Source organism: Beta vulgaris, chromosome 2, assembly GCF_026745355.1.
Source record: "Beta vulgaris subsp. vulgaris cultivar EL10 chromosome 2, EL10.2, whole genome shotgun sequence".
NCBI classification, from domain to species: Eukaryota; Viridiplantae; Streptophyta; class Magnoliopsida; order Caryophyllales; family Amaranthaceae; genus Beta; species Beta vulgaris.
Genome location: NC_079203.1, coordinates 36,904,398 through 36,931,145, shown reverse-complemented (window position 1 = coordinate 36,931,145; position 26,748 = coordinate 36,904,398). Strand labels below are relative to the sequence as shown.

The following is a 26,748-nucleotide window of genomic DNA, read 5'->3' as shown; positions in this document are numbered from 1 at the left end:
CATATGTTGTTCAGAATATAGCCTAACTGATAAACACAATACCATGTCTTTATTTTCATTAGTTAATAAATTGATAATAAACATTAAGCTACAAAAAATTATATTATAAAAAATTGTTTTTATTTTTTTATACAACAAAACCATCATATTTTCAAGAAAACAATACTAGTGTATAATCTTAATTTGTGTGAGTTATCATCCAATAAAATCATTTATATACAAATAAACCTTATAACATGTATAAATTAACCAAAACGAATATTAATTGATGTTAATGGAAAAAAAGTTGTTGCATATTAGTTCGTTTTTCACATCTGAATGATTGACTACTAATACACAATTTTAATGTGACGTTAATAATTTACGATGGGATTTATTAAGAAAAAAGGCATGCGTGGAAAATGTTCACACGAACACCAATCTATCATATTTGACAATATATGGCAACGCAGAAACACAATACGTTGCAATTATAACACCATTTCTATGTATTAGTGTATAATCTTAATTTTTTTGACTTATCATATATATATATACTAATAAACCTTTTAACAATAAATTACCCAAAACCAATATTATATTGAACGTTAATGAAAAAAAAGTTTACGCATTTCATTTTTCGATATGAGGGATTGACTACTAATAACACTAGTTTAATGTCACAAACATAAGTAATTTACGATGTGGTTTATTAAGAAAAAAAGGCATGCGTGGAAAAATGTTCACAAGAACACCATATCTATCATATTTGACAATATATGGCAGCGCAGAAACACAATACGTTGCAATTATAACACCATTTCTATCTATTAGTGTATAATCTTAATTTTTGTGACTTATCATATATATATACTAATAAACCTTTTAACAATAAATTACTCAAAACCAATATTATATTGAACGTTAATGGAAAAAAAGTTTACGCATTTCATTTTTCAATATGAGGGATTGACTACTAATAACACTAGTTTAATGTCACAATCATAAGTAATTTACGATGTGGTTTATTAAGAAAAAAAGGCATGCGTGGAAAAATGTTCACAAGAACACCATATCTATCATATTTGACAACATATGGCAGCGCAGAAACACAATACGTTGCAATTATAACACCATTTCTATCTATTAGTGTATAATCTTAATTTTTGTAACTCATCATATATATATATTAATAAACCTTTTAACAATAAATTACCCAAAACCAATATTATATTGAACGTTAATGACAAAAAAGTTTACGCATTTCATTTTTCAATCTGAGGGATTGACTACTAATAACACTATTTTAATGTCACATATGTAAGTAATTTACGATGTGGTTTATTAAGAAAAAAAATGGCATGCGTGGAAAATGTTCACATGAACACCATATCTATCATATTTGACAATATATGGCAGCGCAGAAACACAATACGTTGCAATTATAACACCATTTCTATCAATCAGTGTATAATCTTAATTTTTGTGACTTATCATATATATATACTAATAAACCTTTTAACAATAAATTACCCAAAACCAATATTATATTGAACGTTAATGGAAAAAAAGTTTACGCATTTCATTTTTCAATATGAGGGATTGACTACTAATAACACTAGTTTAATGTCACAAACATAAGTAATTTACGATGTGGTTTATTAAGAAAAAAAAGGCATGCGTGGAAAAATGTTCACAACAAGAACACCATATCTATCATATTTGACAATATATGGCAACGCAGAAACACAATATGTTGCAATTATAACACCATTTCTATCTATTAGTGTATAATCTTAATTTTTGTGACTTATCATATATATATACTAATAAACCTTTTAACAATAAATTACCCAAAACCAATATTATATTGAACGTTAATGGAAAAAAAGTTTACGCATTTCATTTTTCAATATGAGGGATTGACTACTAATAACACTAGTTTAATGTCACAAACATAAGTAATTTACGATTGGTTTATTAAAAAAAAACCCAATAAGAACACCATATCTATCATATTTGACAATATATGGCAACGCAGAAACACAATACGTTGCAATTATAACACCATTTCTATCTATTAGTGATAATCTTAATTTTTGTAACTCATCATATATATATACTAATAAACCTTTTAACAATAAATTACCCAAAACCAATATTATATTGAACGTTAATGACAAAAAAGTTTACGCATTTCATTTTTCAATCTGAGGGATTGACTACTAATAACACTATTTTAATGTCACATATGTAAGTAATTTACGATGTGGTTTATTAAGAAAAAAAAAGGCATGCGTGGAAAATGTTCACATGAACACCATATCTATCATATTTGACAATATATGGCAGCGCAGAAACACAATACGTTGCAATTATAACACCATTTCTCTATATTATTATATCAATTTCGACAGTACTTAACAATGGAGAAACAAAATATGTTGCAATTTTAACACCATATCTATCATATTTGACAATATATGGCAACGCAGAAACACAATACATTGCAATTATAACACTATTTCTCTCTATTATTATATCAATTTCGACAATACATAACAATGGAGAAACAAAATATGTTGCAATTTTAACACCATATCTATCATATTGACAATATATGGCAACGCAGAAACACAATACATTGCAATTATAACACTATTTCTCTCTATTATTAAATCAATTTCGACAATACATAACAATGGAGAAACAAAATATGTTGTAATTTTGACACCATTAGATATGTTGTTGACAATATAGCGGAAATGATGCTTCATTTTAAATACAAAATGATAAGTTCACATATTCATAAAACAATAATCATACAAAGTACTTAACATCATCCATACAACCATTAGAATGCTAAGTGAGGTACTTAAAATTACACTTGCATTAGATCGTTACAAAAGAAAGCAATCCGACGCGCAAAATACAACGAACATGTCATTGTTATCTATCCATTTCGCTGTGAAATCTTCCTCCACCACCCCTGACTTGCATTAAACTATCGGCTACAATTATGAACAAAAATTGTTAGAATTAAAATGTAACTCATAAACTTAAAAGTAAAGACCCAATAATGTTCTATAACGTTTTGTAATGTTTTTAGGTGAACTGCTAAAAGTTCTATAATACAAAGTAATATAAATTACCAGAAAATAAGCAATTTCAAGAAGTAAAAAGTCAAATTTCAGAACAAAAATCACCATCAAATAACTCGTATCAAATTCCACAGCATAAAACCCACTCAATTTGCTCTAACACCACCATAAAACAAACCCACGAATGGAAAAACATGAAATTTGCTACTTATAATACACGAAATTAAGACATGTTTAGAACTTTAACATGCAATTTTCATGAATTAAACCCACGAAATTTAAAAACCCAAGAAATTTCTTGATGTACACCACACAATTTTCAAGTAATTAAACATACCTTCAATTCACGAAAAAACACAGTTACGCCTCTTTCCGGCGAATTTTCCGGCGAATTCCGGCTTCAAACCTTCCGGTTCTGGTGGGTGGGTCTCCGGGGTGGGATGATGACTGAGGTTGAGGAGTGGGTTGAAGTTAGGTTGAGGAGAGAGATTGAACTAACTTATGGAATGAGGGGAATACCCCATTCCCTTGCTTTTGCATTCCATTTTACTAAGTTATTTGAAATGACAAAATTGCCCATGATATAGGTTATGAAACCTATATCTGATATAGATTTATCATACCTCCTCTTCCTGCTATGGCAAAAAAAATGCTGCAAAAAGATGCCTCACTCTCCTCAATTTTTCAGACATTAAATCACTTTAATTAAATCCATTGTAATGTCTCATTCTCTCTCCTCGTTTTTCACTTGTATCACTGCAAAATCTCTCAGTTACACATAGACTCAGAGAGTACTACCTTCTATTAACTTCTATATCCACCAATATATGTTCCATTCGACTTTTTACGGTCTCCAAAACACATCTTTACGTTCGAGTTACATTACTTAGAGTTGAGTGGTACTTTCTAGTTTCTATACCCATCAATATATACTCGGTGCTCAATTAGACTTTTTACGATCTCCAAAACACATCTTTGAACCTCTATATCTCGAAAAAGAAGTTCTACTTGTTTTAACTTGTTTGGCTCTCTTAATTTCTTCCCTCTCTTTTTTTTCACTTATGTACTCTCTTTCTCTCTCTTCATGTCTATCTGTTTTGTGAAAGGCCACTTACTTTTCTCATTTGCTTTGTGTATGCAACAGTTTCAATCTTTCTAGTTATTGCTTTTTCTCTGTTCTTTCATCAACTTGTATAGAGCTGCTTTTTAGCTCTCTCTTTTTTTTGGTTTAGCTCAAACAAGTAGAACCAGTTTCAAGAATCCAAGCTCTTATTTTTTTGTTCTTTCCCACTTGTTTTTACTAAGATTCCTAAAAATCTTGCCAAAAAACGAATTGGGTCTTTTTAAAGTTTGAGTTCTTAAGCTACCCATCTGAGTTTAGGGTTGTAAAAAGAGAATCTTTAAGCTATCAAAATCATATTTTTTTCCCTTTGTTTGTTAAAGTAACCCCAAAAAGAATATAATTATTATCTAGCATTTCATCATCAGATCTTTAGTTTTCTGGCTTATCTTTTAGTGGGTGTTCTAGGCTGGCAAATTTCTGCTCAACAAGCCACAAAACTATTCTGTTTCAAATTTGGTGTATAATTTTCCAATTTGAAGGTACTAAATGGCAGATTTAAATCAAAAAATGAAGTTGTTTTGTATTATATTTGGGATGATTTGGTTAATTTCAATGATAAATCCAGTGAATGGCATTGGTGCTAATTGGGGAACACAATCTAGCCACCCTTTATCACCAGCAGTAGTTGTAAGAATGCTGAGAGAAAATAGAATTCAAAAAGTGAAACTTTTTGATGCAGCTTATGACACTCTTCATGCTCTTGGTAGCACTGGGATTGAAGTTATGGTTGGGATACCTAATGACATGCTTTCAACTCTTGCTACCAGCAGTAGGGCTGCTGAGAAGTGGGTTTCAGAGAATATAACTGAACATATCAGTAACAATAAAGTCAATATCAGGTTAAACTCTCTTTCTATTTTCAATTTGATTAATATCCTGTCCTGTTACATATGTTTGTTTGGGTAATGTTCTGTTTTGTGAGTATATGTGTGTGAATTTCTGGTATATTTCATCCTATGTTGGCTATAAAGCTTTATTTGGCTAAACGGGTTGGTCGCGAACAAGCAACTCTAGTTACCTATGTACACTTTTTGATTAAGCAAAGAGAAAATTGTGTTATGAGGTGAGGCAAATGAGTAATTGCATCTGTTTTCTGCTATCAAACTGTTTGCCAAATAGCTTAATTCAATGCTGTGTTGCTAAGGTGTAAGAACTTGTCTTGCATACCAATATATACATATTGATGACAATGGGAATGCTTGATGCTCGAGAAGTTGGTTCGTTCAATATTTTGTTACCTGCAAACATGTCTAGGGAACTAGGTACTCCTGTCTGATAGTTGCTAAACAATGCCCAACTGTTGTTAACTTAACCAATTGTGATCTTACTGTATTTGTCACATTGATATTCGAGAATCTGTAGACCAGGGAGAACTTTTGCAAAGTGCAGATTAGTGAGTGGCAAAAACATGTCAGTTCCTTTTTAGGGCATGCTTGGAATGCGGTAATTTGTTAGGGGATAACAGAGTAAGAGCTGAAATGGGATCAGGTAGTGGGGGATTGAAGGAGGAGGGACGGATACCTTCAGGGTAACATATTACTCTAGGGGATGGCGGGGAACTTTTACCCTCCTATGACGGGTAACCATTCCCCCACCTAATATAGGTAGGAGTGACTTTTGGACCGATGGAAGATTTCATAAGTTAGTTTAGGGTTAAACATAACAACTTTGAATCACAATTTAATTAGAAAGTAACCTCAATTCTAAATGCAATTGCTCAATTAGAAACTTTGGCGAGCAAGTTTAAACTCACAAATTTCTCAATTAGTGTCGACCTTGAATATACAATCTTAGGTCTATAATTTTTGTGAAAATGACCTTGCTCTCTGCTCCAACATGGAAAAGAAAACAGAAAGCCTGTTATGTGTGCTCCCTAAAGAATCAATTAATGAACTAAATTAGCCAATCAATAACCCTCACAACTCGAAATCCATTTAAAAGTCCAAAATGATTTAACTACATTTAATTTTCTGAATATAATGGTAGTTACCTAGAAAACCCTCAACTTAAGAGTAAGATGGCAAAACCATGCAATTTCTTAGAATGTGATAAAAGGATAGATGACATAACACTAGCCACTATGCTGTAAAGGAAAATAGGACTTGACTCACATCTGCACCCTTTCCTCCCCCCTCAACAACCCCCACTAGCCATTTCTGCCCATCGTCCTTTTTTATTTGTCCCATATTACCTTTTCTCTCATTTTTAGGATGCCTTAATGTTAAATTTTGCCTTTAGGAGTGCCTAGTTTCTGTTTGCTCTAACTAGCTTCATCTGCCTCACTAAATCTAAAACATATGAACGAGTTTTTTGTATAATTGATATCTTAAGATCTTATCACGGCTAAACATTTTATGTGTTGTGCTTAATAGATTTAAATCATACAGCTATATATTAAAGACTAAGATCATAAATCAACTGAATGGTTTAATGCTGTTCGAATGTGCGATATTCATTGTGTTAATCATGAGATTATTCTTAATAAAACCATTATGTGAGTTTTATAGCATCTGTTGACGTAATTGTAAAAGATTTCCCATTGCTACGATTAATGACGTCGTTACAATTTCTATGTTTGTCTTGTTGCAAGGCACTCATATGACATCTTTTGGTTCATCATGTAATGTATTTGATCTAATGAGTTACATTGAAACTTCTATCTATAACAGGTGGAAGAACTCAATTCTTCAATGTTCAAATTCAAAAATTACATTGCCACAACAGATTAACAGTCCTACATAGTAATTTACAATAATGAGAAGAGTACTATGGTAGCAAGTCCAACTTTTAGTTAAGGTTAATGCTAAAGCCAGATAAACCTATATATACTGATTTTTCTAGATAACTGTGTATGGTTTTAGTGAGACCCCCCTCCCTCTTCTCGTTGAACACCAAGACAGCTCTGTATTGAATTTGAATCCCTTTATTAACCATAGAACTCTAGGGTCTAGATCTAATGTGATTAAGTTTCAGGTTTCTGTTTTTTTCCAATTTTCCAAACGTGACAAACACATATGGCATACACAGCATTCCTCTGCATTCTGCACTTCACTGTATGCACATAAATAGATTTTCCTGCACACACTGGAAACTCAAAGTGGCTTTTGTCAATGGACAACTGAAAGAAAGTATGTCCAAGCTGGCATCTCAGATAGCAAAGTTCATATCTGTAATATAATTCGGATTTGCTGAATTCACCTCTTGGTTGATAGTCGCTCCACATATGATAGGCATGAGTGTTAGACGAGCTGGGATCCTGAAGTAACTTATAGTGAATATCAACAATTAATGCCATTAGGAGCCATAACCCAGTTGTTATCCTCAAGCCAATTTACCCTTGGAGCATTGTTTTATGCAAATTTGCTTCCAAGTGACTTAAGGGGTCTTCTTGCTTCAAGGAGAAGAATGCCAGATAGAATTGTAGATATTCGTTGAGACAATACTTTGTGGTAGGATAGATGTAGTACCCCAATGAATCGACATAGTAAAGTAGAAGGAGTTTGAACTTTTTGTGTTAAGGATTTTGTTTTGAGTTTCTTTGAAACTTATCTTATTGGCTTTCAGTACATGTTAGGTGTTCATTAATTTCTGAGGACTCTTTACGATCCTCGCGACTTTTTTCTCAGCTTCATATTGATTTACCAATATAGGGTGCGTTCTCTTCACCCGAGTTCTGTTGAATTTATCTGAGCTGAGCTTATTGTAACTTATTGAACCTTAATTTAAATTTTCTTTAGAAACATATGAACTTATGAGACCTAAAATCTATCATTTTAAGGTTAAGAGAGTGCAACATTAGGCCATAGTATATTCAACCACACCTTTTACAGACTTTGATTTCTGATGTCTTGATTCTCCTTGAGAGTTGTGAGTAAACTTCTTTTTTCTTTCTGCTAATTGTTGTATTACATCGAAATCAAGCAATAAGCTAATCACCAAATTTCCATGCTCATGAACAGTTTTAACTGCTTTGTTTGCCATTTTGTCTATGTAGTGCATCAACTAACCGGAGCAACATGCTATGAAGATGTTTTAGGCCAGAGGTTTTTTTTGCTTTTATCTCAATGAGCTAATCTGATTTACTTCTACTTGCTATGCAGGTATGTTGCAGTTGGTAACGAGCCTTTTTTAGCAACATACAATGGAAGCTTCCTGAGAACAACCTTTCCTGCCCTTCAAAACATTCAGAATGCCTTATTAAGGGCAGGCCATGGTAACCAAGTCAAAGTTACAGTTCCCAGCAATGCTGATGTGTATGCAAGTCCTAGCAGCATGCCTTCTGGGGGTGATTTTCGTTCTGATATAAATGATTATATGATTCAGATTGTCAAGTTCTTGAGTGACAATGGTGCACCGTTCACTGTGAACATCTACCCTTTCATAAGTCTCTATACAGACGCCAACTTCCCGGTGGAGTATGCCTTCTTTGATGGAAATGCAACCCCATTGAACGATGGTGGTACCAACTATTACAACATGTTTGATGCTAACTATGACACCCTTATCTGGGCTTTGCAAAAGAACGGTTTTGGTAACATGCCAATTATAGTTGGTGAGATTGGTTGGCCAACCGACGGAGACATGAATGCTAATGTCAAATTTGCCCAAAGATTCAACCAAGGATTCATGTCTCACATAGCAAACGGCAAAGGAACACCAATGAGGGCGGGCCCCATTGATGCATATCTGTTTAGTTTGATAGATGAGGATCAAAAGAGCATTCAACCGGGAAATTTCGAACGCCATTGGGGAATATTTACGTTTGATGGGTTACCAAAGTACCAACTCAACCTGGGTACAACAAACTTGGGAACATTGGTTAAGGCAAAGGGTGTGACATATGAACAACGCCAATGGTGTGTGCTAAAACCATCTGTGAAGCTTGACGACTCAAGACTTGCCCCTAGTGTAAGTTATGCTTGTGCACGCGCTGATTGTACTAGTCTTGGATATGGAACCTCTTGTGGGAGCTTGGATATTCAAGGGAATGTATCCTATGCTTTCAATAGTTACTACCAGATAAATGATCAGGTTGATGAAGCATGTAAGTTTGACGGCCTCGCAGCTGTGACTAAATCAGATCCATCTAGGGATAGTTGCAGATTTGAGATCATGATTGAGCCCGAAGAATCGGGTTCAGAGCAAATGCTTCATGTCCCTGGAATTCTATCATGTTTTATTAGTACTATTGTTCTCTATCTGACAATGTTTTAATTCCTGAGACATTGTTGATCTTGTGAGGTGCCATCTTTTTTGTTTTGATGTTTATCACTTAAAACTTTGATGATTTAAGTGGAAAATCTGAGAAAATCTGGATATTGAAAACCAGATTGTTCATTATGTAAAACAGTTCAAGATAGGCTGTCAATTATGTTATATTGGAGGGAAATGCAGGGTAGATTTCATATTGATTGGTTTTGCAAATGTAGGCTGTATAATTTGATCTTACATAGCCAAATCTATCTTTATATGTCTGTTTTACTAAATGTAAGTATGAAATTATTTTGCAAGTGAACTCACTTTGCCAGTTCGTCATGTTAATGAATTTTAATTCAGTAACATTATGATAATTTTTTTTGGCTTTGCGTTAGTCCTAATGCTTGCTTTTTTTTATTTTATCATGCAAAGTTGAACATATACGGTAAAATATACTATGAAAAGTTATCTTTTGAATGAAATATATAGATTAAGACCAATTTAATAAGATTATATTGTTATGTCCTAAAAATCTTGCTAAGCTGAATTTGCAGGATATACATCCGTCCCAGCTAGAAGTTACCAGGCAGCAGCTACAGCAAGCAGGAACGAAGGGAGTTGAATAAATTCGATTCAAAGAGCATTGGATACTGATCAAGACAAGTCAATAATGCTGTTGCGCCTACAAAATAGGGTTGACAAAGTCATTAAGCAGAAGTGGAGATACTCCTTGATATTAGGAGATCATGGCATCATATTAGGAGATTAGTTATGCAACGTAAACATGTAAAGCAACGTTACAATAAATGTATGGATATAAATAGGAGTAGAAGTATTGGGGAAAAGGCAGTTCATTAACATTGCTTACATTAGAACACTTCCATTTACTTTCACAAATATTTACAAGTGTATTCAGTATAAGCTACAAGCTGCTAGCTGCTAGCTATAAGTTGTAATCTTCCTACATAGTGGATTGGTGGACTCAATTCCACCCGCGGTTTTTACCCTCTTCTTGGGGTTTTCCGCGTCACCATTTCTTGGTGTCTTCGCCTTTGCTTTGCATTCTCTTTTAATTCGTAGCTAGTATCTTTGTTGTTTGTAGCTGCATCTCCATTAGCTGTAGATCCTCAGCTAAGTTCTGCCTGATCAGAATTTGGCATAAACAGTTTGGCGCCCACCGTGGGGCTCTACAGCTAAACTCTCATCAAAATCCCAAAAGAAACACTTCAACCCAACTTTGAAATGGCTGACGATTCTGCTGAGGCAATGAAAGCGGCTTTGCTGAAGGCTCAGGAGGACCTTCACCGCACTCAATCTGAGGCCCAGCAGACCATTGACAGCCTCAAAAAGAATTGGATTCTGTCAAAAGTAACAAAACACCCAAACACGTATCGGAACATAATTCCTAAGGTGCTTGATCTCGAAGATTCCGAGGCCAGCGAAGGTGAAGATGGAGCAGCTAGATCCGACGATGAAGCAGATGAAGCTGATCCCACAGCAGAAAATGGCGCTCCTAGAATCTCAGAACAAAATACTTCGCATGCTGACGAAGCTACCTGGAGCACCTACCCCTGTGGCTGAAGAATCTCCTGATGGCTACGCCCAATCCCCCTTCGTGGAAGAAATGCAAGAGCCAGGATCCCAAAAAGATCAACGTGACCCAGCCTCACAAGCTGTATGATGGAGCTGCGGATCCCTATGACCATGTGGCTCAATATAACAGAAGATGTGACTCTGTCCATTCCTGAGCCCTGCTAGAAGCCACCATGTGCAAGTCCTTCGGGGCCACCTTATTCTGGACCTGCTTTACAATGGCTGATAAGTCTTAAGCCAGGTAGCATTCAAAATTTTGCTGCTTTAATTAACAAGTTTTATATGCAGTTTGCAAGCAGCAGGTCCTAGAGAAGCACACCGGCGACTTATACCGCATCACCCAGAAAGCCAATGAAGCTGTGAGGCAGTACCTGGATCGATTCAACAAGGAAATGATCTCTGTCAAGAACCTGGATGTTCCCACAGCTATCGAAGCATTCAGGAGAGGACTAACCTATAAATCTAGATTGTATTATGAATTGACCAGGTACCCATGTGGCACATTCGAAGAGGTCAGGGCCAGAGCTATGGCTGAGATACGTGTCGAGGAGGACGAGGCGTCCAGGTACGTGAGCGAGCCTAGCTACGATCGGAAATCCCAGAACCAGAAGAAGACTGATTGGCGCCATCAGCCATATCAGAAGCGCGAAAGTAATAACGTAGCCAGCAAGGCCACAGGTAAATCGTCTAACAATGATTACCCTTCCATTGCTTCCTACTGTTTTAACGTGGATGCAGGAGGCGTAGTAAACGCATTAGAAAAGCTGGGAACCACAGTTAGGTGGCCTCGCAAAAACGACAGACCAGACAGCGAGAAGGACACCACCAAGTGGTGTAGCTACCATGGCGACCATGGCCATCGAACAGAAGAATGCAATGCTCTCAAAAAGGAGGTGGTGGCTGCTCAAGAAGGGCTATCTCGAGCACTTGATGGGGAAAAGGGGCAGCAAGAAGATAAAGCTGGCCCCAGCCAGCAACAGCCTCATCCGCCACCTGAGCCCCTGCACGATAAGGTAATCAATTCTATCTCTGGAGGTTCAGAAATATGTGGACTAACATACTCTGCAGCCAAGAGATTTGCTCGAGAAGGTTCCAAAATGCACCTAGCCCGCTGAGGAGTGCTGAAGAGAAAAAGCTCAGAAGCATGACCATCAGCTTCGACGAAGAAGATGGAGATAAGAAGCTGATAATCATGACGGCCTCGTCGTATCTCTCACCGTCAGCAATTGCCTCATGAAGCGAGTCTGATAGACAATGGCAGCTCAGCTAATATCATTTTCAAAAGTGCTCTAGAAAGCATGGGGCTGCAGGAAGCTGATATCCTCAGGAAAGCAACCGTTCTGTTCGGGTTCAATGGCGAGCCAGCTACAACGCTCGGAGAAATCGTATTGCCCACCTATGCAAAAGGAGTCAACCTCCAAACCAGGTTCAATGTGGTAGATTGTCCCTCAGCATAACATCATAATGGGGACACCATGGATCCACAAAATGCGAGCTGTACCTTCCACCTATCACCAGACTATATAATTCCCTACCAAGTGGGGAGTACAAGAAATCAGGGGCGATCGCAAGCTGGCTAGGGAATGCTATAGCATATCTCTAAAAGCAAAAAAGGAATCTATCTAGCAATTACAGCAAGGTCCAGCGCCAGCCAAGCCAACAGATCAAGATGTAGATGAAGTGGCGTTGGACCCAGCAAAGCCAGAGCAGACCGTGCAGATTGGGGCATCCCTGCCAGCTGAGGAGAAGCAGCGGATTATTGAATTCTTAAAGAAAAATGTAAGCTGTTTCGCATGGAGCCATGAAGACATGGTAGGCATTGAGCCTGACATCATCACCCATAAGCTAAACGTCGATCCCAACTCAAAGCCCGTGAAGCAGAAAAGAAGGAAGTTTGCTCCAGAAAGAAATATGATAGTCAACGAAGAGGTGGACAAGCTACTCAAAGCTGGCAAAATCCGAGAAGTCAAATATCCCGATTGGCTAGCTAACGTGGTGGTTGTTGGAAAGAAAAATGGCAAATGGCGGGTGTGCATCGATTTTACAGATCTCAATAAGGCGTGCCCTAAAGATCCATTCCCGCTGCCACATATTGATGCACTGGTGGATGCTACAGCTGGCCATGAAAGGCTAACGTTCCTAGATGCTACTCAGGTTACAATCAGATACTAATGGATCCTGCAGACCAAGAAAAGACCGCCTTCATGACTGAAAGAGGCATCTATTGCTACAAGGTAATGCCCTTTGGGCTAAAAAATGCGGGTGCCACCTACCAGCGGCTAGTCAACAAGATGTTCGAGAAGCAGCTGGGGGACACGATGGAAGTCTATATAGATGACATGCTGGTCAAAACAAAGAAAGCAGAGGATCATGTGGACCACCTGCAGGAAACCTTTGAAGTCTTAAAGAAGTATGGGATGAACTCAATCCTAGCAAGTGTTCCTTCGGTGTCCCAGCAGGCAAGTTTTTGGGCTACATAGTCACCCAGCGAGGAATAGAAGCCAATCCCAGCCAAGTGCAAGCACTAATCAACATTCAGTCACCACGAAACCTGAAAGAGGTCCAGAAGCTGACAGGAAGGGTAGCTGCACTGAACAGATTCATATCCAGATCATCCGACAAGTGCCACTTGTTTTACAACGTGCTAAAAAAGAATAAAGGATTCAACTGGACAGATGAGCATGAAGCTGCATTGCAGGATCTGAAGGCCTACCTGGCTCAACCTCCCCTCCTATCAAAGCCATCCACAGGAGAGACTCTCCAGCTGTATCTAGCTGTTAGCAGCAAAGCGGTAAGTGCGGTACTAGCCAGGGAAGCTGAAAATCAACAACTCCCAGTTTATTACGTTAGCAAATCCTTGCTAGATGCTGAAACCAGGTACACATCACTTGAAAAGTTAGTATTAGCTTTATATATGGCATCTCGTAAGTTGAGGCACTATTTTGAGTCTCACCCCATTCATGTTATGACTAATTACCCCATCAAAGCAGTATTACGAAAACCTGAGCATTCAGGGAGAATGGCCAAATGGGCCATATCCCTGAGTGCACATGACATTAGGTATCTCCCAGGACAGCTATAAAATCGCAAGCCCTAGCTGACTTTGTGGCAGACTTTAGCCCTGACTTAGCTGCTACCGCTGAGAAGAAGTGCGCCAGTTAACAAAGTAGGTAAATCAGGCTCATGGCAGCTGTATGTAGATGGATCTTCAAACTTCAGAGGGCTGGTCTAGGTATAGTGCTAAAGTCGCCACAAGGGGACATGATAGTACGCGCTATCTGCTGCGATTTTAAAGCTACCAACAATGAAGCTGAATATGAGGCCTTAATAGCAGGTATGACACTAGCACATGATTTAAAAGCTAACAGTTTGCGTGTCTTCAGTGATTCGTTGCTAATAGTAAGCCAGGTAAATGGAGAGTACGCAGCTAAAGATTCTAAAATGGCCTCTTACCTGAGACTAGCCAAAGACAAAGCCAAGTTATTCGAAGAGTTCAGCATAAAGCAGATCCCAAGGGACCAGAATACCAAGGCGGATGCCCTAGCTAACCTCGGATCAGCACTCAGAAAATGCGATTTCAAATCAATACCTATAGCCCACCTGGCTGAGCCAGCTATCAGCAAAGAGGTAAACATGGTGCATCAGATGACACCAGGCAGGAAGCACAGCTGGACCCAGCCAATCATCGATTTTCTGGAGAGGGGCATCTTGCCAGAAGATAAGCTGGAAGCTAGGAAGCTGCGAATGAAAGCCACAAGATATCATGTTATTTCGGCACTCTATTCAAAAGAGCTTGCGCCAGCTACGATCTATTACAAAGGTGCTTAGACAAAGACCAATGGGAGCCCACCCTCAAGGATTCCATGAAGGTGAATGCGGGTCTCATGCAGCTGGAAGAAGCTTATCAAACAAAATCCTAGCATACGGGTATTATTGGCCAACCATGCGTGCTGATGCTAAGAAGTATGTGCAAAAATGCGAAAGCTGCCAAAAACACGCAGGCATGACACATCAGCCAGCTGAGATATTGCACCCCACCTTAACACCCTGGCCTTTCATGAGGTGGGGCATGGACATTGTGGGGAAATTACCTGTAGCTCCAGGGCAAAAAGTTTTCATGTTAGCACTCACGGACTACTTCTCTAAATGGATCGAAGCTGGGGCATTCCAGCAGGTGAGAGATAAAGAAGTAATATCCTTTTTGCATACTAACATTATCTGCAGATTCGGAGTACCAGCGAAATCATTTGTGATAAGGATCACAATTCATAAGTGACAAGACAAGGCAATTCTGTCACGAATGGAACATCAGCTTGATAACTTCCACACCTAGATATCCGCAAGCTAACGGACAAGCTGAGTCCAGCAATAAAGTAATTATCAATGGCATTAAGAGGCGCCTAAAAGCTAAGAAGGGAAGATGGGTAGAAGAGCTACCTAAGGTGCTGTGGGCAAACAGAACAACACCAAGAGGCGCCACAGGAAGAACTCCTTTTTCACTTGTGTATGGATGCGAGGCGGTCTACCTGCGGAAGTAGCTGTCCCTACAGCTAGATATGGATTGATGACTCCTGAAGCCAACGACAAAGAGCTTAGCTACGACCTAGATTCCATCGAAGAATTGGAGATATGCATTAGTACGAATGGCTGCACAACAACAAATAGTGGCTCGTAGCTTCAACAAGAATGTCAAAGCTAAAGTATTCAAGGTAGGAGATTGGGTTCTAAGGAAAGTTTTCAGAATACCCAAGAAGTCAATGCGGTAAATTAGGGATCAGCTGGGAAGGCCCCTATCTAATCGATCAAGTAGTTGGAAAAGGAGCTTATCGTCTAACTACTAAAGATGGAAAAGCATACCTAGAAGCTGGAACGCTTCTCACCTTAAGCTATATCATTTCTAACCTGGGGCACTACCAGGTTACTATCGGGCCAAAGACGCCAGAATCTTTAAAGGCAACCACTGCTTTGCACAAAGCATTGGTCCACCAGGTAAACAACACTTAATTTGTCTAACACTTAAGTATTTTTGCTCGTAGCAGCAAGCCATCTAAAGTCCACTTCATACGCAGGTAAACGCAAGGGGTTGCAGCACCCAGGTGGGTAGCTGGAATTTCGAGATCCAGCTACAAGGTCGTAGCACCAGCATCAAGCAGCTAAGGGTTAGTTCACCCAAACTTAGCTGAGTGGTCGTAGCACCAAGAAACGGGCCCAACCTAAGTTGAACAACACTTACCCCAGGTAAATATGTTGTTCTAATACTAAGATCAAAAAGCATGCATGTAACTTAAGTATCATCAAAGTATCAATAGCTAAGATCAAAAGGCAAAGACATAAGTTCAAACGATTAAATTGCGAAAGAAAATATGTTCTTACAAAAACACATTGCCCCCATAGGCAATGGTAAAAGTATCCAAGCTAATTAAAACTAAATTGTTCCAAAAGAAAACTGATGAAAGATTGAAAAATAAGAGATCACGCTGGCTCATCGCCAGCAACCTTGTCCTTGTCACCAAGACAGCACCTTCTGGCTGGTTGAGAGAAGGAGGAGATTCAGCTGTAGACTTCTCCGAGTCATTTGTTTTGCCACCTGTAGCTAAAGCTTCCAAGCGGTCATAGAATCCAGCTTGAGGAATCTGTCATAGAAATTGACACCCTTGTCATCTAGCTTCTTGAATTAATCAGGTATGCCAGCTTCGCAGTTTCGATAATTTTTGCTTCAGCTTGGATGTCCAAAGCCCTCTCCTCAGCTTCTCTTACAGCTGCAGCCAGGCGTGCATTTTCCTCTCCGCCTCAGCTATCTTCTCATCTTTTCCAGCCTCTCTTTCTCCATAATTTTTGCTCAGCAGCTAACTTGCTCTCAGCATCCAGCCGGACTGTTTCTCCCTTCCAGCTTAGCTTGGTGGCTCAAATTGTCCTTTTGCAGACGAGCCACCTTATCCTGAGGGTAGCAACAGTCCGCAAGCTGTCCCTGGCAGCTATGCAACTCTGGGAAAGCTGGCGAAGCAATAAAAATCATAAGTATAAGCGGCATTAATCATTTTCTTATTTAAAGTAGGTCAAAAGATGTTACTAACCTGTAGGGATAGCTGGACAGCATGGTTCAGGATGACCTCAGGGTCCTGTCCCTTTAACCTCTTTTGTGCAGCGGGAATACGAGCTTGTCAGCTGCAGGCCAGATCCCACCTTCTAGACCTTCTTCAGCTAGAAAGTCAGCAGGAAAGCTCACAAGGACTCATCCCTAGGAGAATCAGTCGTGATGTCAATGGTGGTTGGGATGGAGGATGAGCGTAGGTTCTTGCGAGGAACTCTTTCAATCTGAGACTGCCCAGAAGAAGCAGCTGACTCTTCCTATTCTTAGCCTGTCCATGCATCTTCGTCAGATAAGTTACTGGATCTTGCTGGAGCTGCATGAATGAGAAAATTAGTTGGCCTAATATCTAAGATTGAGCAAAGTAATATCTCACCAAAAATCAAAATTACCTGTCGACATCGAGTTAGTGCGAGAAGATGCTCTGGAATTTAAGGGTAGAACCTCGGTAGGAGCTGCGAAGGTGCGCTCTTCAACAGGAAATTTGAGCAATTCAGGTAACCTCTCAGCTTGTTCAGGAATCTGGGAGAAATAGGGCCAAGACCTGCAAGAGAAACAAGGTAAGAACCTAGTTAATTCGTTTTTAGAAACAAAGCACAAATGGAACAGTTAGGTACCTTTGGTAGACCAACCCCCAACTAGAGGGCCCCCAGCTTCGCCCAGCGAATCTTTCACTAAAAAAAATACCTAGTTTTCCAAATAGAGTCTGATGCAATTGTACCTTCTATCAATGGGGGGAAGGGAGCCTTAGCCCTAAAAGTGATGAAACCCTTACCCGATTTTCTAACGCTATAGGCAGTCAGTAGTTCGTTTAGAGAGAAAGGATTATGCCATGTCTTAGTTAGGGCTTCTAAAGTTAGGCAGGTTTTCCAAAAAGCTGGCATCAGCTGGCCAGGAGAAAGGTGCAAAACTTCCATGAAAGATCTAGTGAGGGGGGAAAAGGTGTAATTGTATCCTAGGTAAAAGGGGTGTTCATAATAACAGATGTAATCTTCGGGGCAGGTTTCGGGCCTGCATGTGGGAGTAGGGAGGATAATCTGAGCATTTCAGGGAAGCCCCCAGGACTTAAGCACCTCGTATCTCTCTCAGTGACAGACGAAGCAACGTCATCTATGGCTCTGCCCATTAGAAAGGAAGAAAAACTCTACAGAATTCTTGAGGAAGAAAGAAAGAGAAAGAAACTTTACCTGAGAAGGAGACGAAGTCGCTAGAAAATAAAGTGAAGTTCAGAAAGGAGGAGGAGTCCTTTAAATACTGGTAGCTCAACGGTAGTTTGGGCTAACGGATAAAAATTTATTGATGCGTGAAAATTATCTTTTAGCTGTTGATAAGTAATCATTATCTGATGAATTTTTTCTTTCCCAAGAAAATTATCTTTTCAGCGGATTAAAAGGATTTATCTTCTAGGTAAAAGTTTTTATCTTCAACGTTTTAATTCCTCAGATTAAGAGATAAAATTTTGAAATACCAGTTTGTTTAATCTTAAGTCCTTTTGCTAACAGTTTGTTTTTGATTGGTAACTTGCGATTTTAACTCAGTTGCGCCTAGGTTGGCATCACAAGTTAGGGGCAATTGTTATGTCCTAAAAATCTTGCTAAGCTGAATTTGCAGGATATACATCCGTCCCAGCTAGAAGTTACCAGGTAGCAGCTACAGCAAGCAGAACGAAGGGAGTTGAATAAATTCGATTCAAAGAGCATTGGATACTGATCAAGACAAGTCAAGTAATGCTGTTGCGCCTAACAAAATAGGGTTGACAAAGTCATTAAGCAGAAGTGGAGATACTCCTTGATATTAGGAGATCATGGCATCATATTAGGAGATTAGTTATGCAACGTAAACATGTAAAGCAACGTTAAATAAATGTATGGATATAAATAGGAGTAGAAGTATTGGGGAAAAGGCAGTTCATTAACATTGCTTACATTAGAACACTTCCATTTACTTTCACAAATATTTACAAGTGTATTCAGTATAAGCTACAAGCTGCTAGCTGCTAGCTATAAGTTGTAATCTTCCTACATAGTGGATTGGTGGACTCAATTCCACCCGCGGTTTTTACCCTCTTCTTGGGGTTTTCCGCGTCACCATTTCTTGGTGTCTTCGCCTTTGCTTTGCATTCTCTTTCAATTCCGTAGCTAGTATCTTTTGTTGTGTAGCTGCATCTCCATTAGCTGTAGGTCCTCAGCTAAGTTCTGCCTGATCAGAATTTGGCATAAACATATATGATCATCGATTGATGAGATTTGTGTCAACTGTGTAAAAGGATCAATGTGAGCTAACTAACATCTTTAAAATGAATAATTTTGTTTCATTCTTTTTCTTGACGCTCATTATTGTTTCCGAAAGAATAAATTTCTCTTTTCTTAGTCGAATCTTTTGTTTTTTTGGAGAACTACGTTTAATACCTTTCTTTCTTTTCTCTCTCCCAGGTTTTCATCTCATCTAATTATCTCTCTCAGGGCCTGTTCTCTTCGGCATAAAACAGCTGAATTGAACTGAACTGAAATGAACTTATTAGAGCTGAACTGAACTGAACTGAACTGAATTGAATTGAAATAAACTAAATGTAATAAATATATAAAAAATATTTTAAACAAGAATAATATGAATATAAAAATAATTAATTATAAAGATAATAATATAATGAATTAATTAATAATAATAATATTTTTAGGATATTATTTAAATGAATGTTATAAATATAATTATTATTTAATAATCAATTAAATTATAATAATAATAATCTAAATGATTAATAATGATAATTAATAATAATTATTTTATATTATTTGTATTAATATATTAATACTTAATGATGATATATAATAACAATAATATCTAAGAAGTAAATTAATATTACTATTTTATTAATTAGATTTAATAATATAGAAATATTTAGTAATAAAATAATGATTGGGTTGGACCGCAAAAATTACATCATAAACCGTCTTGACGCGATTTGATTGGTTTATGGACTAAAAAAAGTGGGTTTATTTGTGCTTTGACCTAAATCATATTCCTCCTAATAATAATAGTAATAATAATGAGTAAAGCTATAATAAACACAATAATATATAGAAACAATAATAATAATAATAATAATAATAATAATAATAATAATAATGGTAATAATAATAATAATAATAATATAATAATAATAATAATAATAATAATAATAATAATAAGAGTAATTAGTAAAATAAATTATACCAACATAATAATAATATTTAACAAAATAATTATAAAAGAATGGAGCTGAACTGAACTGAACTGAACTTATTGGAGCTGAATTAAACTGAACTGAACTTATTGGAGCTGAACTGAACTGAACTGAACTGAACTGAAAATAAGTTGGGGAGAACAGACCCTTAGTTCATCCACTTATATTGTCGTTATTTGAGAGTTTTTTACCTCTTCAAAATTTCACCAGACATTTATTATAAATAATATGTTTGTATTATTGATGTGATACTATCCGGAGCTTTTGAATTTCATGTGGTACCCCTCACTTGTTAAAATTTATGTGGTACCATCCTAATAACTAGCCATCCACCTTACCACATTCCCCACCACCACTACAGTCACCAAGCAAACCCGCAACAGTCCCCTTATGGTATTGGTTTAATCCATCAATCATTATCGTATAATTTGGTTGAAATAGTAATAAATGGTTAATGGATTGAAGTAGGGTCAAATGTTACAAGCAAACCCGCAACAGCCCCCTTATGGTATTGGTTTAATCCATCAATCATCATCGTATAATTTGGTCGAAATAGTAATAAATGGTTAATGTATTGAAGTAGGGTCAAATATTAAGTCGTAATCTTTTCTTGTAAAAAAGAAAAATCAAGGCTTAATATTCAACTCATTATAATAATAATATTTTTATTTACAAAGATGTCATTCAATATGTAGTATAAAGTTTGTACATCAACGAGATCAACTGCCTGGATACCTCTAATTTGACCATACTCAGGACTAGAGGTGATCATGGGTCGGATTGCGCCTAAAAAAAATTGCCATTGGTCGGATTGGGCCGAGCAGAATTTCGAGACAAAATTTTTGTGCGCAAAGCCCGCTATTTCGGGCCAAAATGAGCGGACTTTTCGGACCAAAATCGGACTGGGTCAAAAACATAAACTTAAAAAGTCATTTTTGACTTGCCAAAAACCCGACCTAAAGCAAAAAAAATCGGTACGGACCAGGTCCAACCACGGTAAAAAAAACGGCCCAAAAATCGGGCCATGCCGGGCTGATTTGATCAAGTCTATTTAGGACGAGTAGAAGGAAGTAAGGAACACATAAAAGAAGCGGGAAAAACTCGTTATAGACCCTAACCCATAATATAAGTAAAAACTCATCTATCTCTACATTAATGCTCAGTTTTCTATCTAAAAGTTTCAATTTGCACAAATTCAAGTTACTTTTTTTTTTTTCCTGGGAAACTTGAAGAGAAATACCCACCAAATTTTGATCCCGCTAAAATCCTCAACCGAAGGCAGCCAATGAATCATCAAATTAAAGTTCGTATGATGTTGTCAATGAGTATTCGCTGCAATACTTGCGGAAATTGCATCGATAAAGGAACCAAATTCAATTCTAGGAAAGAAGATGTAATTGGGGAGGTAATTTTTGAAATTTCCCCTATGTTTTTTTTTTATCAATAATTATGATGTACAGTTTTGCTATTTGGTAATTTCAACTTGTTATGGCTTCTTACTATTTTGTTTATGGAGTGGGCTTTAGGTGTTTAGTTGAATATTACAGTTTTAGGGTTTGTGTTTAAGTTGAATTAGTTTTTTAACCTAATCAAAAGCGTGAGTGTATGTTGTGTAGGTTAACTATTTTACGATAAATTGATGTAGAAGTTTATGAGTATGTATAATTGCATGATTTGATAATTTGAACTTGTTATGGCTGTCTTTAGTATTTCATTCTACCTGACTTTGGGTTTGTTTTGGTGACTGTTGAACTAGTTTGTTGGGTTTGTATTAGGTTTGTAGGATTGACTATTTTTCGATAAATTGATTTATGAATTTCATATGAGTGCATGTTTTTATGATTGGAGCGAATTTGGGGGGGTTTTTGGTGTTTAGTTGAATCTACTTTTTTTTGGGTTTTTATTATAGTTGAACTAGTTTCTTAGGTTTGTAGGATTAACCATTTTTTGATATTTGATTTTTGAAGTACTTTTTTGAGGTTCATATCGCATTAGAGAATAAAATAGAGAGTTGATGGTAGCACGGATGATTTGCGAGAAAAAACAAATGATAATGCGTGAAGAGTGTAACTCAAGGGAAAGAAGTAATTCATCAAACAAAAATATTAGTAGTAGTTTTGGTTCAAATGTAAGTAATTAACACTTTGATTGGATAAGAGGAATTGGAGAGAAAGGGAGGGAAGTTTAGTGAGTGGAACTAGTTGCTTACATGGGACCCCCTTACCTTATCAGGGGCAGGACTCAGGAGCCTTTTAATAGGTGTTGCAGTAATGACATTGTTGATGTTCAAACTAAGAAGAGATGTTATCTAGATGTTGTACTTCTACTTTTAAAACAAACAGTCCCAACCCACATGCCATTATAATTAAGAGATTAGAATCTGAATGTCATTTTGATCGTTTTGATCAATGACAAACTTTATGGAATGTGTCGAGTGGCAATGGTGGAATCGTAGAGGAGCAAATCATGAAACAAAGAACTCAAATTAATCTAGAATATAATAGTAAACACGCACGCTAGTAGTAGACTAGTAGTGTTGGGCTCAGTACCAGTTCTATATGAAATCATAGTAGGGCTGAACTTCAAGCAATAAGTCAGTTGTTAAAAGTTCGTGTCCCAGTTAAATGATCAACCTTCTAACCCTGCAACATGCGGTGTAGCTGCACCACTCTAGGTTAATTTTGAATCCCAGCATATGCCTCTCCGATGTGATGTGATGATATCTCAACAGGGTGGTGGCATTATGGACAGCATCTTATCACAAGAAACTATGTTTTGCCGTTTATCTGATATAGAAAAACCTCTTACGGTCTTACCCTACATGCTTCTTATGTTAAGCCCATCGAATCAACCGAGATCACTTATAGGGGGGTAAGGGGATAGGCAGAATGGTGTTGTCAAAATGTTATTTCCGTTATCGGTTCATCTTGTATTTTAGTTATGAACACTTGTCAATTCGAAATTAGTTTGGTCTACAAATTCCCAAGACCTGGCTAAGGGCCGCCAGATTCATACCAGGTGGTGGCAACTCTTCTGTACTCTCAAACTTATTATTATCCTTTTTATTGAGTTTTGTTGTTCACAAGATACCGCCATTGCTAAGCTTGATTTTACATGGAGAGTAAAAGAGAACTTCAATACTCTACAGTAGTCATCATTATGATCGTCAATGCTTGGTGCAATCTTTTATGATCTAGAATCATTCTCTCCCCTTTCTCTAGTGATGATGTCATCAAAGTAGATGTCAACGACAAGAATTCAGCGATTAATGATGGAAATGTGAAGGTTGGAGAGGAGGATACCTTTTAAGATTTGGACATGCCAATGCAAACATCTCATTGACCTTATAGGTTTAGGAAATTTTAGCTGAGACATTAACGCTGATTGCTGGCAAGGATTTTTCACAATGATGCCATGGCAGTTATAATTTTCTGCGAGCTAAATTGAAGCACTATTTTCATTATTGTTTTTACTTGACAATGTATTACCACATGTTGAAGTTGTATGTGTTGCAATTGAGTAAAAGTGATTTTCTAACTTGTTTTTCCTTTTATCCTTCTCCAAAACCATTCAGACATACTTGGGCATCCAAATATTCAGATTCTATTTCAAATGCACAGAATGTTCCGCTGAGCTGATAATTAAGACAGACCCACAGAACTCAGATTATGTAGTTGAGGCGGGTGCAACACGGAATTTTGAACCTTGTCGGGATCAAGCTGAGGTCAGATTGTCCCAGATTTCTGTTGTTTCACTTTAGTTGCAACATATTGAGTATCTATTGTAACACAAATTTTGTAATATGTTGCAACTTTTTCATAACCACACTTTCTTTTATTTGCTTGTTTTTTAGGAGTGTGTTGAGCAAGTAAATACTGACCAGTACATGAACTATTTTACAGGAGAAGAAGCTGGACGAAGAGGATGAGGAACTGATTAACACAATATTTCATTGATCTCTAAATTCTGAAACCATCTGAAACAATGAGTTGGCATCTTTTACAACTAGTAATATATGCACACGATGCGTGCGACAATATATTAATATTAATAGTAATATCAAAAAGTGTAAAACTAATGGTGAATATTTGATGAGCGTTGTGATTTTTCATTTCCATTGCTAGTGTAAAGAGTAATGTTTTACATAAAGGACTAAGTCAAGGTAGGATATGTTATCGTGTATTTAGAAGAATATATAGTACTTCCTCCGTTTCTAAATAAGTGCAACATTTCCCATTTTAGGAAATGTCATAATAAGTGCAACATAGCTTAAATTGGAAAGATTTTTTCTTTTTATTTACATAATTGCCATTACTTAATTCTCCAACAACATAATCAACTTATCATTTACCAACCTAAATAGAACTAATTAATCAACTAATTAATCAACCCGCCCAAGTGACCCAACCCCTCACTCATCTCAGCCACCCCACCACCCTCTCTCTCCTCAACTTAACCCATCACCTCTCTCTCTCCTTAACCCACTCCCACTCTTGTCAACTCAACCCACTAAATCAACACCACCAGCACCAACCTGGCCGACGTCACAACCCCGCCGACACCACCACCAAACCAACACCACCCAACCGACACCACCACCCTACCGGTATTGCCTTCTATTTTCTAGAATTTTCAACTATCCTCCTTTCTTTCTCTTTCCTCTCCTTCTTTTCCTCCAACTCCTCTCCTTCCCTCACCTTTCCCCAAATTCGGCGTTTGATTTCAACACTTCGACGGTAGTGTTAGATCTGGTGGTTTTTGTTGTTGTGATATGTTGCTACGATGGTGGTGGTGGGTAGAGAGAGAAAATGACGATGGTGGTGGTTGCTGAGGTTGAAATGGCGATTTTGGGGGTGGTTTCGAAGGGGATGTTGGTGGTTTCGAAGGGGATGGTGGTTTTGAAGGGGATGGTGGTGATTTCGGGGGTGGTTTCGAAAAGGATGTTGGTGGTTTTGGGGGGTGGTTTCGAAGGAGATGGTGGTGATTAGGGATGGCAATGGGTCCTGGACCCGACCCAGACCCGCTAGGACCCGACCCATTTATAAGGGTCTGGGTCCAAAAATTTTAGACCCAATGGGTCCGGGTCGGATCTGGGTCCCGAAGAGCATGGGTCGGGTCTGGGTCCGGGTCCACATATGTTAGACCCAGACCCGCCCCATGGACCCATTTACATATTAGAATTTTTTTTTTTACCTAAACTCTAAAATTTTGTGAGTTGTGATTTTGTGATTTTACGAGTTAATTCTTAAAAAAAATTTTGGAAAATGCCTTAACCATGGATACAAGAACCTATATATATTACGGCGAAATTTTTTGATTACATATATTCAAAAATGTGATGAAAACTTAAAACTAAGAAGGACCCATTTAGGACCCAGTAAGGACCCATGGACCCGCCAGACCCAGCGGATCTGGGTCTGGGTCTGAAAAATCTAGACCCAACGGGTTTGGGGCGGGTCTGGGTCTATAAAAAATAAATGGGTCTGGGTCTGGGTCCAGGTGGACCCGCCCCAGACCCGCCCCATTGCCATCCCTAGTGGTGATTTCGGGGGTGGTTTCGAAAAGGATGTTGGTGGTTTTGGGGGGTGGTTTCGAAGGAGATGGTGGTGATATCGGGGGTGGTTTCGAAGGGGAGTTGTTGGTTTCGGGAGTGGGGGAGGGAAAATGGGTGTTTTCCGGTGGGCAGAGGTGGCAGAGAGGGAAAGAAATTATCTGGTGGTGGTGGTGGCGGCGGCGGCGAAAGCGGTGGTGGCGATGGTCAGTGGTGGTGTTGTTGTGGTGTATGGCAAATGAAAGGTGTTGGTATATAAAATTATTGGATAATTAGGGTAGATATTTTTTTCAATTAAGTGGCCTAAACTCTTTGTTAGTGTGGTCCCCAACTTTCTCTCTCTAGGAACATTGGTCTGTGTGCCACTTCTCTATGTTGCACTTATTTAGAAACAGAGGAAGTATTTTATGAGTAGTAGTTAAGTTTAATTTCATAGGATAATAGAGGTTTTTACTTTTTAGACATACTATGGTGAGTAGTATTTCAATAAAAAAAATTATAAATTGATATTATTTGATGATGTATGTTTATATCCTTAATTATTTATTATCCCAGCTGATTGTACTCCCGAAAAAATTTGAAAAATGAATAATTACGTTTTTCAATTTTTTATGTTTTGTTAATGCATGTTATTTGAATTGTTACTGCAACTGAGAGTTTAGATAGTAGGAATCTTGTCAATCTTTGTTTTTATAATTTTTGAAAATTGATTTAGTCATCAATTTATATTTTTAATGTTATCAGGTAGAATCCACTGATTCTTCATATTATATTCACACATAGAGAGAGAAAGAGCGTTTATGTTTTATTTCATTATGACTGAATGAATGAGATATTACAACTGAGAGTTGTATTTATTACAAGAAGAGAAGAGGAAAATAATAATGCCACGTA

The 26,748-nt window shown here is 37.6% G+C and overlaps 2 protein-coding genes and 1 long non-coding RNA gene across 3 annotated transcripts; 2 read left to right on the top strand and 1 right to left on the bottom strand.

The window, feature by feature from the left end:
* Positions 1-2,784: 2,784 nt before the first annotated feature.
* On the bottom strand, positions 2,785-3,513 carry LOC125494974 (uncharacterized). Its single transcript, XR_007271283.2, has 2 exons — positions 3,418-3,513; positions 2,785-2,990 (listed from the first exon to the last, which is right to left on the bottom strand). It is a non-coding gene; the product is annotated as an uncharacterized LOC125494974 (long non-coding RNA).
* Positions 3,514-3,730: 217 nt separating this feature from the next.
* Positions 3,731-10,432, top strand: LOC104886805 (glucan endo-1,3-beta-glucosidase 6). Its single transcript, XM_010671325.4, has 2 exons — positions 3,731-5,042; positions 8,304-10,432. Exons 1-2 carry the CDS (start codon positions 4,690-4,692, stop codon positions 9,415-9,417), a joined length of 1,467 nt encoding a protein of 488 aa, XP_010669627.1. The 5' UTR covers positions 3,731-4,689; the 3' UTR covers positions 9,418-10,432.
* Positions 10,433-21,385: 10,953 nt separating this feature from the next.
* On the top strand, positions 21,386-24,524 carry LOC104886806 (uncharacterized). The gene is made up of 3 exons (XM_010671328.4): positions 21,386-21,708; positions 23,878-24,027; positions 24,206-24,524. Exons 1-3 carry the CDS (start codon positions 21,589-21,591, stop codon positions 24,257-24,259), a joined length of 324 nt encoding a protein of 107 aa, XP_010669630.1. The 5' UTR covers positions 21,386-21,588; the 3' UTR covers positions 24,260-24,524.
* Positions 24,525-26,748: the final 2,224 nt, after the last annotated feature.

Excerpts from the sequence above, each read along its gene's own strand:
- LOC104886805 (XM_010671325.4), top strand. The coding sequence starts at position 4,690 with ATGGCAGATTTAAATCAAAAAATGAAGTTGTTTTGTATTATATTTGGG. Across the intron at positions 5,043-8,303 it reads AACAATAAAGTCAATATCAG|GTATGTTGCAGTTGGTAACG; the intron begins GTTAAACTCTCT and ends CTTGCTATGCAG.
- LOC104886806 (XM_010671328.4), top strand. The coding sequence starts at position 21,589 with ATGAATCATCAAATTAAAGTTCGTATGATGTTGTCAATGAGTATTCGC. Across the intron at positions 21,709-23,877 it reads AAGAAGATGTAATTGGGGAG|ACATACTTGGGCATCCAAAT; the intron begins GTAATTTTTGAA and ends AAAACCATTCAG. Across the intron at positions 24,028-24,205 it reads CTTGTCGGGATCAAGCTGAG|GAGAAGAAGCTGGACGAAGA; the intron begins GTCAGATTGTCC and ends ACTATTTTACAG.